The following is a 13,650-nucleotide window of genomic DNA, read 5'->3' on the forward strand; positions in this document are numbered from 1 at the left end:
TTTAGAAAAAGGTATTTCTCGGCTGTCTTCTATTAAATTTGAAGTAAAGCTACTGACCCTTTCAGCCAGCCAGGAGGGGGTGGTGGACTTAAAAACTGATGCAGTGCAATGTATTTTATAACAAATAGAATCACTAATAGCGTCCTGCCACTTTCCTTTTAGCCTAGACTTCATTAGAACAGAACCACACCTTGTTTCTCTTCCTCATGTAATACCTCCCCTCTGGGTTTTTATACCTGCCAACGAGGTTCCTCAGCATGTGGAGGGCTAAGGGTCACCCACACTCGTGACCCATCTGCGCATAGGGCAGCCCACCTAAAAATGCCAAGATCAGGGCAGGCTGCAAAAAGGAGGGCAGATTCTCCCAAACTGGTGGCTAACACTGCAATTAGACTCCTCAACCAGTTACAAACAGTGCTTCTGATTCCCCTCACTGGTTATCAAGAAGCTAAAACAAAAAAATTACACAGCCCCCTTTACTGCATTTCAGTCTCTGATTCACAATCAGCAACTAGGTCCAGTAAAGAGACAAGTTATTTAAAACTCTATTCTCATTATCAAAAGGTTCTCCGGACCCCAAAGGGTCAGCCACATTACCAAATCAATATGAGTCTCCATCTTACACAAAATACCACGCTGCCAGCCTGTCCTTTAGTAACTAAACTAAAGGTTTATTATAAAATGAAAGAAACAAACAATAAAAAATGGCAAATGGTCAAAACAATCAGATACATACAAATGACTGTGAAGTCCATATATATCAGATTCTCAGTAGAACTGTGGAATTTGCAGGCTTGTAAGTCCCTTTGGTGCACTGGAGGGGTCTCAGTCCTTTCTTTCACAGCTTCAGTTATAGATGAGTTGATTCAGAAGTAGAAAGCAGAAATGAAGACAATATAGGGATGGTGCATCTCCCTTGGTCATGTGACTTGCCCCAAACACAGCCAAGCAGCAACTAGCATGGAAAAGCCTTAAAGTCCCCTGTCCATAGACATGTTCTTACATGCCCTGATGACTCATAAGGCATAGCCCCTGAGTTCTTTCATGGGATTTATTGTACCTGTGAGTTCCCTTGGTGAGCCAGTAAGCAGGCTTAGTACTGCTGCCATCCTGTGTGGGGTGTCACCCAGAAAACAGCACAAGTGGAAATATAAATATGGCATACATATTTAGAATTTATAATACAAAATTAACACATGCATATAAACATGCTTATCAATCTTAGCGAATTATAACCTTTCCAATGGTACATAACAGGGCATTTATAATACAAATTATTGTAATTTTGCAACATTAATATCAATAATATAAATGGTCACCCCATATCCAGACAGCATCACATCACTGGTAAGGAGAACTGTTTGCTGAGGTGTTTTAATCTCATTCCGGCCATAACTTGTATGGCTCCCTTCACATAGTGGTATGTTGAGTGCCATCAACAATACATAACGATTCTTCAAAATTGTGCATCTAGACCGCTCTTAGGAAAGACTTTAGACCCTCTAAAATGTTGTGTGGGAAAGGGTGTAACAGTAGTTTTTTCCTTTGGGGCAGCTAGGGCACTGCCTCATTCACAAATACTAGAAAATAAAATCCAAACAAAATGTCCCTTGCCCCAATTATAATTCCCTTTCAAGTTGCTACTTCAGCAACACCTGAGAGGTATTTAGGCACCTAACTCCCATTGATTTGAGGATTTGGGACACAGCACGTCCATCTTCCAGCTGAAGTATCCACAGTAGGGCAGTGGCTCCAGGGCCCCAGACTGTACTGGGCAAGGGCCTCTATCTACAGCTGTGACAGCAGGACACGATTTTACTCAGGGAACAGTCCAGCTGCTTCCACAGTGCCCTGGGGAGTGCAGTACAGGTTAAGGTGCCTCACTGAGAAGTCGGCTCTGGAGCCAGTTAGCAGGAAGGGTATGGGTTCTGATGTGCTGTCATTCACATACCGAGGGGTCTTGCTGGCCAGCTGCCGAGGTGACTGTCTGGCTATACTAGAATTCCAGCCACAGCTGCCTGGGTCTGGGCTCCTGGGAGGATCTCCTCTGTTTGTCCTGCTGATGGATTCCCCCCCATAAAGGCCCATGCTCGCCCACTAGCTGCCAATCAGCTGGTCTGCGGCAGCTCCCGCCCCTCTCCCACTGACACGCTACTAGCCCGGTCCCTGCTCGGCGGTGAACCTGCGAAGAAGCGGCTCCTGTCTGTGTGATTGACGCAGCAGGACAGAGAGGGGCAGTCCCACCCGCAACAGGCTGCCCCCAGAACTGGGTCAGCGTTAGGACCCAGGAGACGCTCCGGCCTGGCCGGGGAGAGAAGCTGGGACGGTTTCCATAGCTGCGAAGGGAGCAGCTGCCCAATCAGGGACACTACCGAGCCGGACTTGCCGCGAAGTTGGCCGGGCTGCAGCCGCGCGCGCCCGGCCGGGGGGCGCTCCGGACAGACCCCGCCAGCGGAGCCGAGCCGCCGCGTGCCCATGGCTCTGCAGCGCGCGCGGCTCCCCTGAGGCCGGCGGGACCCGGCGGCGATGCCTCCTTCGGGCTGCGCTTTCTTGCTCCAGCAGGTGGGAGTCGGGCGGGCGGCTGCCCCCGCCCAGGGAGGGAAGCTGCCCCGGACGGCTGGGGGAGGAGCAGCAGCGCCGCCGCCCCGGTGAAGGCAGGGCAGCCCCCAGCTCGGCGCTGCGGGAACTGGAGACGGGTGGAGGAGCCCGGCCGGGGCGGTGAATGGGGTCAGGCCGGGAGCTCCCTCTCTCGCCCTGCGGCTCCGCGTCTCTCTGCACGCCGCCAAGTCACCGAGTCCTTGCGGAAGCTTCCGTGAGGGTGGCAGAGCCTCGTCCATTGGGACCGTCCTGTGCAGCCCCCAGCCAGGGGCGCGGGCGGCTGCCGGGAGCAGCGGGCGGGTGTTGGATGCTGGCTGTGCCTTGGGGCTCTAGAGAGACAAGGCGGCTGAGGTCATTTCTCTTACCGGCTGAGCGAGCCAAGCTTTCCAGCCCCCGCCGCCCCATTAGCTCTGTGCGTCCAGGAGAGGAGCTGACACCCAGCGCCCTTGGGGTCTCATTGGTTGGCATTGGGTAACAGGGAACAGGTTCGGCATCTAGGAGCTCTTAGGGCAGCCCCCATCCAGCGCTTGCCTCCTTTGTATTGTGGGGTTTGGCCCTGATTCTGTAAACCTTTATTTACAGCAGGAAGAGGCTGTTGTAGTGCAGTGGATCTCAACCTTTCCAGACTACTGTACCCCTTTCAAGAGTCTGATTTGTCATGTGTACCCCAAGTTTCACCTCACTTAAAAACTACTTGCTTTCAAAATCAGACATAAAAATACAAACGAGCCATAGCACACTATTACTGAAAATTTGCTTACTTTCTCACTTTACCATATAATTATAAAATAAATGGATTGGAATATAAATATTTCAATGTATAGTGTACAGACCAGTATAAACAAGTCATTGTATGAAATTTTAGTTTGTACTGACTTTGCTAGTATTTTTTATGTAGCCTGTTGTAAAACTAGGTATATACCTAGAAGAGTTGATGTACCCCCCTGGAAGACCTCTGTGTACCCCCAGTGGTACACATACCCCTGGTTGAGAACCACTGTTGTAGTGCATGAGCCTCCTGCCCAAACGCTGTCTAGTGGGGACTGGACTGATAGAAATATGCTTGTTATCGCTGTTTGCATGGGGGTTTTTTAATTTCATTTTTGTTTTTACTTAAATATGAGCAACACTATGCTAGTGCTGAAAGGAGTGGGAGGGGGACAGTTGCTATTATAAATGCAGAAGGTTCATTAAGAGCAACTTATTCATGAGAAAATTTGAACTGATGCACAATCATTCTTTGGAATCATCTAATTTAAAGTCCAATTTCTCCAAGCAGTTCTTGAAACGTTTCCTGTGACCTCTGTCCAGTCAACTTTTGAAGGCATTTCCATTCTAGCTCTGCCTTTTTGTTTTCCTATGGAAACAGTTCAGTTCAAGGCTCAGTTGTGAAATCATGGTTTCCTTGCAGGAGGGTTAGTTTTAATTTCCATTGCCTACTGTTCAGGGTCATTATATCTTGCTCTTCTGGATTAAAGTCTTTAGATGTGAAAGTGAGGAACTAGTAACACTTGTGTAAGCTGTCTTAATAACAGGTCTCCTCCTCTTTCCTGCAGTTCTGTCAACTATTCCAGAACTGGGCTAACCAGACTGTAACACAGAATTACTGTGGGGGGAAATTACTCTCATGACTAACCTGAAACCACTCAATTTGACATCCTGGTAATCTTGACCTGATGAAAATATATTTCTCTACTGGAGGAAATAGGCTTGTGTGTTAGAGTAGGAGGAAACTTTATTTTCATCAAGTGAAACTTCTAAAAACTCTGAGAGAGGTTTATTAATCTGATTAAGAATCAGAATCAAATTATGATACTGTCTTTCTGCTGCTACAGTACGCTTTTATATTTGTAAATGAATCTACCCAGAAATTGATACATTTGAGTGATGTTTCTAATTTGCCATGATGCTTCTCTGCTCAACTATTATAAAGATGTCTCCAAACTTTGACAAGAATGTATGCCTATGTTTATAGGTAAAATGTATTTGAATTTAAACATACTGTGAAGACTCAAGAGACAGATTGCAGAATCTCAAGATTGTATCCAAATTTTTTCACCTGGTTATATTCACAAAACACATCTCACGAGGCTATGTCTGTACTACCAGCATCTTCCCAAAAATTCAGTCCAGTTTTAAAATTGGTTGGAGCTGCAGTATAGGCAAGAGCTGTTCTTTTAACTCGTTCAGTTAAACTTCCTAAAAAAATCTTTAATAAAGCTTGTTATAAAAATGGTTCTGGCTGTTGAAGCTTTTTCTATATTGCTCCTCTGACCAGTTTGAGATATTTTGTCCTGTTTTTTAGGGGGCAGAATATCCATAGTGTAGATCAGGGTTTTTTTTTTTTTGTTTTTTTTTAAAGACTGTATTGCTAATTTTTTATTTATTTATTTATTTTGACATGACCATATCTTGAATTGTGATAATCCAGCTCCTTTTGGCTTGGCTGGAATGTATATTGCCTAGTACATACAAAATTACATTTGAGCAAAAGTCTGAAATTCTGTACATGCATGAAAGTTCTAATTTTCATCCAAAAGTTCTCAAAATGCTAAACGTTACTGTAAAGATATCATAATTGAGATAATAAACTAACAATATAATATTGCTACTACTCACCCTAATTAATATAATGGACTTTGGGAATCAGATTAATCATTCTTATTTATGTTTGCTTTTTAATTTGAACAGTGTGGTTCAAGGTAACTCACTTTTTAAAAAAATCTCTACTATTTCAAAGAATGATATGCCAATGAAATATTTTTTTTAATCAGTTCTTCAGTAACTGAGGAAATTTCAGTGATTATGCTCTTGTTGCTCATAAGTATTAATTAGGTATTAGTAGCACTAGCAATAATTTCCTATTTAACAGCATCAGCCCAGTATTCTAAACAATAAACAGGAAGGCTTTCAAGTTCATTCTCTAAGAACTGTATGCCAGTAAACTGGATCCATTATAAAAGTATCTAGGCAGATTTCACTATAGCTTGTCACTGATCTGCCAGTCACAGTGAAAGACATGACCATAAGTGATATATCTGCTGCTGTTTTGACTTGCTAAAGAAAAAAAATGATTTTTTTCATATAATTGATCTATTCTGGTAATCAGAAAGAATCATTCTGCAGATCAACAGCATACCATGATTGCACGCCACTTGTGACTTGTCCAAAATCTTAAAGGAAGTCACTTAAGTGATGTGAGTTGCAGTTCAATGCTTTAACCAGCAAACCATCCTTCCTCTATGGTCTTAAGTATTTATGCCTGTAAAGGCTTGAACCAGAGGACTGGGCATGTTTTTGTTTCTTTCCTTTCCCCAGTCAAAAAATTGGTATGTAATTGTTGTTCTTGGGGGGCGGGACCACAAATACAATTTTTAAAAATTCCAGTGATCCAGATACTAGGCACTCAGATCATGACTCAAAGAAAAAAATTGGGGTGGCATTTCTCTTTCACATCTGTTCTATTAGTTAGACAAGCAAACTATTTTTTTAACTGTAAAAAGGCAATGTTTTGAAGATGATGTGGCACTGGCATGGTAGGCTTGATTGGAAGCACTTCAGGTTTTCTCCCAGTCCTGAAAGTTTATTACTTTTGGTAGTGATATACCAGAGGGCAGGAGGGGCTATAGTTTTCTGTCTGCCCCAAGAAATTAGGGAAATGAAACCTGTTACTTAGAACTGTGTGTGTCTTTTTTTTTTTTTTTTTGGTCAATCTGTTTTCTAGAATAGCAGTTAGTTTAGTTTAAAAAGTGTCTGATAGATGAGCGAGGGAAGAGAGCCTGCTCTTGGAGGGATCCCTTTTTGATTTATTTTTTAAAAATATAACTTAAGTTCTGGTTTTGGGGACAAATGGGAAAGATACTGGTCCAGATTAACAAGGTGATGGGACAAAGGGGCTGTAACCTAGATGCAAATGCTCAGCAGAAAATGCCCCTGTTGGAGGGGATCTCCGGGCAGGCACATCTGCAGTGTAGCTGGGCCCTGTGTCTCTGACTGCCCACACTGCCTTGTGAAGAGGCCATGTTGGAGATGGAAGGGGCATGGCCAGACAGAGCTCCACCATAACATTTCTGCACTGGCATAGGGTCCATAAAGAAAGAAACAGTTTCAGACATCTAGAGAAACATCTTTGAAAATGTAGGCTGCTGTAGAAAGTCTTTCAAATTTTGATATGCAATGGATACCTATTTTAGGAAATATATTTTGTGAAATTGTGATCTAGATGTTTAATGCTGTTTAATTAGCTGTGACACTTTACCATTTTACTACTAAATTTTAACACAAGGCTATTCTCTAAAGCAGAGGTTTTCAAACTGGGGGTCGGGCCCCCCTGGTGGGGGCACAGAGTGTATTCTGAGGGGGCCATGAGAAGCTCTAGGGAAAAAAACTTACTGCACACATTTTACCCACCACCATGAATAACTAATCAAGATGATCCCTTCAGACAGACCAGGTCCTCAGCTAGCGCTGTGCATTGAACTCGCGATGGCGTTGTGCATTTGGATGGATTTCTGTTAAGCTTGCATAGCATTATATAGAGTCGTTGCCATCTGTAATTTAATCCGTTTGCTATGACATGGTGTGCACATTTAATTGCAAGCATTGATCACAAGGGCAGTTTTGCTTTTGATTTTATTACAATGGATCGTGGGCTCTGTTTTAATCAATGCCTTGCTGCTTTTCATATTTAGTGAGAGTTGCATGTTGGTTTTTCTTTATTAGTATATGTAATTGTGTGGCAGGGAAGGGGGCGTAAACTACTCCAGACACAAAGAAGGAGGGTGCAATCAAATAAATTTGAGAAGCTCTGCTCTAAAGCTAGTGCATTTCAAGGAAACTTGGAGAACATTTTGTCAGATCTTAACTTTTTAACCACAAGAGGGCCCCCTATTATCTGTATAAATATAACATTAATATGTGACAGCAGGTTACTGGCACAACCTTCTTCTCTTGTAAAATGTTTTTGGGGTTAATAGAATAACTTGTGGAAAACCGACCAAATATTTTCCACTAATTAGAGATTCATAATTCCCCTGTTCTGATGGCAAAGTATTTATAGAGAGAATTGACTTGGTTCCCAAAGAGCTTAATCCTGTTACAGTTGTCCAGTTTCACAATATTCCCTTTGCAGAATTTAGTTTGGACTAAACTCTAACCATAATGAATCCTAAGCTATCGTTGCACCACACATACCTTATCAGGAGTTATTCCGCTCATGTTGTGCTGAAGGACAGTTCTGTTCAAAGGGAGGAGCTCAGACATTCCGGCTTAGATCACTAGAGAGGTGGATATGCTGTATGTATGTGCAAGGCGGTCACTAGCAACATTTCATGACAGAATTCAAGGGGATTAGAAAACTGATGCTATTCTGAAACAGACCATACTGTGGTACCTTAAAATGTACCTGCTCTGAAAAGTAACTCTGTAAAAATGGCAGCTTTGAGTTCCCTTAATATATTCTCAGTGAGTTCTAGGTCTAATTTGCTCAGAGTGTAAATGTTGTTTTCTCTTTACCAGTCCTGCGGACTCAAACTGAAGGTCAAACAGGAGCTCTTTCTACTTGAACCCCAGTCCAGCCTGGCTAGGAACCTTGCCTTCTAGTTGTCTGGCTCCTTATGAGGGATGATTGGAGCTGTCTTACCTAAATTGCTATTTATGTTCGAAGAGACTCTATCTTCTTGAGACAGACCCTAACTGAATTACAGGTGTAACTAGTGAACACACCAATGATTGAAAATATCTTATACGCAGTGTTGTTGTAGTTTTGTTGGTCTCAGGATATTAGAGAGACAAGGTGGAAGAGGTAATATCTCTTTTATTTTTATTGTTTTTATGGCTTATTACAACTATCTATAACCCACTAAATTCTCCCTTCCTCACCCCACCCCCGTTGACTGGAGGTGTGTTAACTATCCACTTCACCTTGAATGGTCCCTTGAAATATATTTTTAACTACTTATGCTAAACAATCTGTTCCACCTTGTATTTAGCTGTGACACTGCGTACATTTCCCAGACTTGAGAAGAGCAAGCTCTGTGTAAACTTGTGTCTCTTACCAACAGAACTTAGTCCACTAAAAGATATTAACTCGCCCATTTTGTCTCTTGAAAATATCTTGAGCATTAATTTCTCGAATGAAAACACTGTAGTATGCTTGTCTGTATGCAGGATCATGATGGTTGTCTCACGTTTTTTGCTTAGTGTTTGCTTGTTGGTAAAGCAATATTATAACTTATTCCCCATAAATATCCATCTAAATCCTAGGGGTAGTACAAAGTCAATAGTGAAGGGCAATGTGGAAAAACTGAGCACAGAGGCTGAGTTCGAATTGGAAAAATAAGGAGCCACAGGAAGAACGTAATTGCAGGTGTTGGCAGAAGTGTGAGAAGGAGACAAAACGAGCAAGAAGAGTGGGTGGGGGGGGAAGAGGATTGCTGTGCTGAACTTTGAGTTGGGACTAGGAACCTGAAATTCCTGTGGAAGTGATAGGAGGGAGTGTGACATGATCAGGCTGTAGAAATGGAGTTTATTTTAACTTTTTAATATCGGATGATTGTCCCATCTCAAAAAATATATTAGAGCTGGAAAAAGTACAGAAAAGGGCAACAAAAATGATTAGGGGTATAAAATAGCTTCTATAAGAGGAGAGGTTAAAAAGACTGGCACTGTTCAGCTTATAAAAGAGATGAATAAGGGGGGATATGACAGAGGTTTGTAAAATAATGTGAATGGTGTGCAGAAATTGAATAAGGAAGTGATATTTACTCCTTTGCATAACACTAGGACAAGGGGTCACCCAATGAACTTAATAGTCCACAGGTTTAAAACAAACATGAGGAAGTACTTCTTCATACAATGCACAGTCAACATGTGAAACTTGTTGCCAAGGGATGTTGTGGAGTCCGAAAGCATAACTGGGGGTTCAAAAAAGAATTAGATAAGTTTGTGGATGACAGATCTATCAATGGCTATTAGCCAAGATGGTCAAGGATGCAACCCCAAGGTCTGGGAGTCCCTAAACCTCTGACTGCTAGAACCTGGGACTGGATGACGGGATAGATCACTTGATAATTGCCCTGTTCTGTTCATTTCCTTTGAAGCGTCTGGCACCAGCCACTGTCAGAAGATAGTTTACTGGGCTAGGTGAAACGTTGGTCTTATTCAGTATGCCCATTCTTATAGATCAGAGTGAATAATCAGAGAGACTGTAGAGAAGGACATGACAAAGGTCCAACCAAGAGAGAACTATGATATGAACTAGAGTTTTGGAAACTAGGACAGAGAGAAAGGCATCCTATGATTGTTAGATGGAGGCGGAAGCTATGAAAGCCCAAGGGAAAAAAGTCTCAAAAACCAAAATGTATATGGTGGTGGCGGCAGCTGCATTTGATGTGTGACACTGGCAGACTAGGTTTCAGCTCGTACCAAAGTTGCCATATTTCATCTGAACATTGACAAATGTATACCTGGAATCAGTCTGGCTTACTTGTGTGTTAGGGTTGGGAATTTCAATCGGTATAGAAAAATCATCTCCCCCCTGAGAGACGGAGCTATACCAACCTAAACCCGGTGGAGACAATGCTAGGTCAATGGAAGAATTCTTCCATCAACCTACCTACTGTCTCTTGGTAAGGTGGGTTACCTACACTGACAGGCAAACCCCTTCTGTTGGAGTAGGTAGTGTCTACTCAAGCTCTATAGTGGTGCAGATGCAGTGCTGCAGCTGTGCTGCTGTAGCGGTTTAAGTGTAGACATACCCTTGATACTGTTAAAATAGGTATTAGAACGATAAGAATGTGTTTAGTGTTTACACTTTACTGAATGCTTGTGAGTTGCTGAATGCATTAATCTTGCTTAGAACATCTGTATCCCATACTGTAAGGTAATATTTGAATGGTTGTACGGTGAGCCTCTGTGACTACATAAATCACCAGATAGGAGAGAGACATTAAGTAAAGTGAAATGTTGCTCTTCAAGACTGCAACAGAAGGTGTTATGTCCTGCCCAACAGACTGACACCAGATAGACTGTGATGGAACGTTAAACAGGACAAAAGATTTTGTTGCTGTGTTTTTCTCACCACCACTCTGCACCCCGAAGACGAGTATGCAAGTGGATTTTCCTGTCCGCTCAGCTTGAAGCTCAAAGCACAAGGGAAAAGGGGAATAAAAACCCCAAACAATAAGGAACTGGATCTCAATGCTGCTTGGACTCTGGTGGGCAAGGTTTCCTAGGCATATGCAAGAAATCCCCAGTGCTTAGTTTGGGTTAGCCGTAGTGGTCATAAAGACCTTGGTTATTATAGAAACTTCTATTACTTTTTGAACCTTAAGACTGTAACTCATTAGTGTGTGTATGTTTACCTGCTTTAACCTTGTAAATAACTCTTGTTTTCTTTTCCTATTTAATGATCTTTATATTGTTTATTATAGAATTGGGTGCAAGTGGTGTTGTTGGTGTAAGGTCTAAGGTGCAATTGACCTGGGGTAAGTAACTGATCCTCTGTTAGTGGGAGCAACCTAAATATTGCTGTGGCTATGGCTACACTGGCCGCTGTCAGATCGATTTCTCTGGATCGACTGAGCGGTCAGTGAAGACCCACTCAGTTGATCTAGAAATCGACATACTAAGTCCACCTTCACAAGTGGCGTAGCAGTGTGTCGACAGGAACGCGGTTCCCGTTGGCACAGTGCAGTGAAGACGGCGTGCAGAAGAGGAGCCCAGAAGTCGACGGGAGTTACGCAAGTTTTTTCCGTAGCTTGCATAACTCCCGTCGACTGCCACCGAATCCTGGAGGTAAGTGTAGACAGGGTCTGTGATTCTTAGTGTAAGGGACCATCTATCACAAAGGTAAGCTTATCTGGGTGGCAAGACAGATTGGAGTACCCAGGTGGACAGTCTGTGACTCCATGCTAAGGCTGTTGTCATGCCTGAGGAGTTCAGACTTGACAATTAGTTGGTAAAATCTAGGCATAAAACTCAAAACCAATTTGGGCTTTGTGTCCTGCTTCTTAACAGTCTGCCCTGAGGTTGGTACTCATGCCCTTGAGTCATTGTAGGCAGCTTTTCATGATGCTTTGAGGGAAGCAGAGGAAACCCTTAGACTTGGGAAGGAAGAGGACTTGGCTGTGGAGAAGGTAGAAGCCACATTGACTAGAGATTAACAAGGGAAAGTCAAAGCACTGGGAATAGATGGCCTGCTCCAGGGGCTTTGACTTAAAGGGGATAAGGGCAGTTTGGTGAAAATTAGAAAGAAGTGGGGCTGAGTTGAGGATTCCTTTAGAATAGGAAAAACAGCATACTTTAATGGAGAGGGGTGGACAGAGAATTACTGAGACATTGGGGGAGTGAGGGAAATTTAAATAAGTGGAGGGATGATGATGATTTGACAAGTCAAATTGTTTGAAACAGACATGCTTGAGACCTCAGTAGGACACAAGCTAACAAAAAGCAAAGTCAGAGGAGGAAGGAGCAGTGTAGGGGATGGAGATCTGCTCCTGTAACCTGTCCACTTTTGTGCCTTAACGTGTGTGTGTGTGTGTGTGTGTGTGTGTGTGTGTGTGTGTGTGTGTGTGTGTGTGTGTGTGTAAAATGAAGGCAACAGTCTCTTTGTTTGCAATCGTGGTTTAGTGTGACTAGTTGAAGTCATGATTGCACAACTACTTGGTGGTCTGACAGCAAACACTTTCCCAACATTTCCTGCCTGAGCAATATTACATTGGTGACTGAGAATATCTGAAAATGGTCACAAACACTTAAAATAAACTCATGCCTACTAAATATAGTTTTTTTTCTCTATAGCATCCCGTCCATATCCAATTGGCTTCATTTATACATTCAGAGCAATCTCTGCTCCATATCCCCATTCATAATTTTAATCAAGGCCCTGATCTTGCACATGGATCTATGCAAGCAGACCCCTGCACGTGCAGAGTAACTGGTGGTTCTGGAGTGCCCAACTGGAGACTCCTTAAAGGGGCCTGATTTTGAGAAACTGCTGATGCTTTCTGAATATCAAGTCCCCTTAAAGGGGTCTCCAATTAGACACCCAAAAATTGAGACACCCAAAATCACTACTCACTTTTGAAAATCATGAGCAGCTTTTTAAAGAGTTGCTTCATGCTTGCTAAATTGTTGTAAAAAATTGTAAAGATCTAAAATATAAGGACTTTATAAAGGTGGTTGTCTTTCTTGTCCTGTCATGTGATTTTTTTTGGCAGTGCATGAGGCTGAGGTTTAAAAAAAAGGGGGGGTGGGGGGGAATTCAAATGTGGATTTTTTGCAGTGTAAATACCCCTTGGTGTGAATCAGGCCTATTACGTTACAAGTGAGCTGTTTGAAACTTACTAGGATGTTGCTGAGAATTTGGAGCTACTGGCAATTAATAGGAGTATTGATTGATTTAAAATTGAACATGTTTGATAGTGCTTAGACATATACCAATAAATAACATGAATCATTTACCCATCGGCCAAACACAGTGCCATAATGGTTACAGAAGAAAGCTAGGCTTCTTCCCAGTGCCCTGCATTGCATTCTAGGGAATTGGAGAGGTGTTTCTGCCTCCCCTTCCACTGACTGTGAAGTAAGAACAGTTAAATATAATGCCTAAAATATAAACTTTGTTTTCTTTATGAAAAACATATTACCCCCTCTAGTGGGGCTTCTGCCCCAGGAAGAGGCCAAGAGGGTCCTTGGAGAAGCAGCCAATGGGAAGGAGCTGTGGGATAGCCAGTCAGGAGCCCATAAAAGGAAGCTGCCAAGCAGGACAGAATCAGTCAATCCCAGGAGCTCAGGGAGGGGAAGGCAGGCTGCCTGGCAAGCAGAAGGTGGTCAGCACCTGAGACAGAGCAGTGGCTGACTGCTGGAGCTCAGCAAAGCAGATGCCCTGATACAAGGGTGGAAGAGGTACTGGGGCTGCAGGGAAGTGGCCCAGGGAAGTATGTCAAGGAGTTGGGGGAGCGGTGGTGAAAGCTGGTCACAGTCTAGGGTCCCTGGGCAGGTCCCTCCCTGCCTTCCCCAGGCTGCTGTTGGAGTCGTGGTAGACTGCAG

General features: G+C 43.1%; 1 protein-coding gene across 1 annotated transcript in view; it reads left to right on the top strand.

Moving 5' to 3' along the window:
- Window positions 1-1,811: 1,811 nt before the first annotated feature.
- LOC137167620 (palmitoyltransferase ZDHHC11-like) overlaps window positions 1,812-13,650 on the top strand; it is a 77,421-nt gene continuing 65,582 nt past the window's right edge. The window contains exon 1 of the mRNA XM_067569831.1: window positions 1,812-2,562. Within this exon, the coding sequence (XP_067425932.1) occupies window positions 2,527-2,562 (36 nt within the window). The 5' untranslated portion in view covers window positions 1,812-2,526. The remainder of the gene's footprint in view (window positions 2,563-13,650) is intronic.

This window comes from Emydura macquarii, unplaced genomic scaffold, assembly GCF_026122565.2.
Source record: "Emydura macquarii macquarii isolate MOO-44397 ecotype Brisbane River unplaced genomic scaffold, CSIRO-AGI_Emac_v2 contig_2948, whole genome shotgun sequence".
Classification (NCBI taxonomy): Eukaryota; Metazoa; Chordata; order Testudines; family Chelidae; genus Emydura; species Emydura macquarii.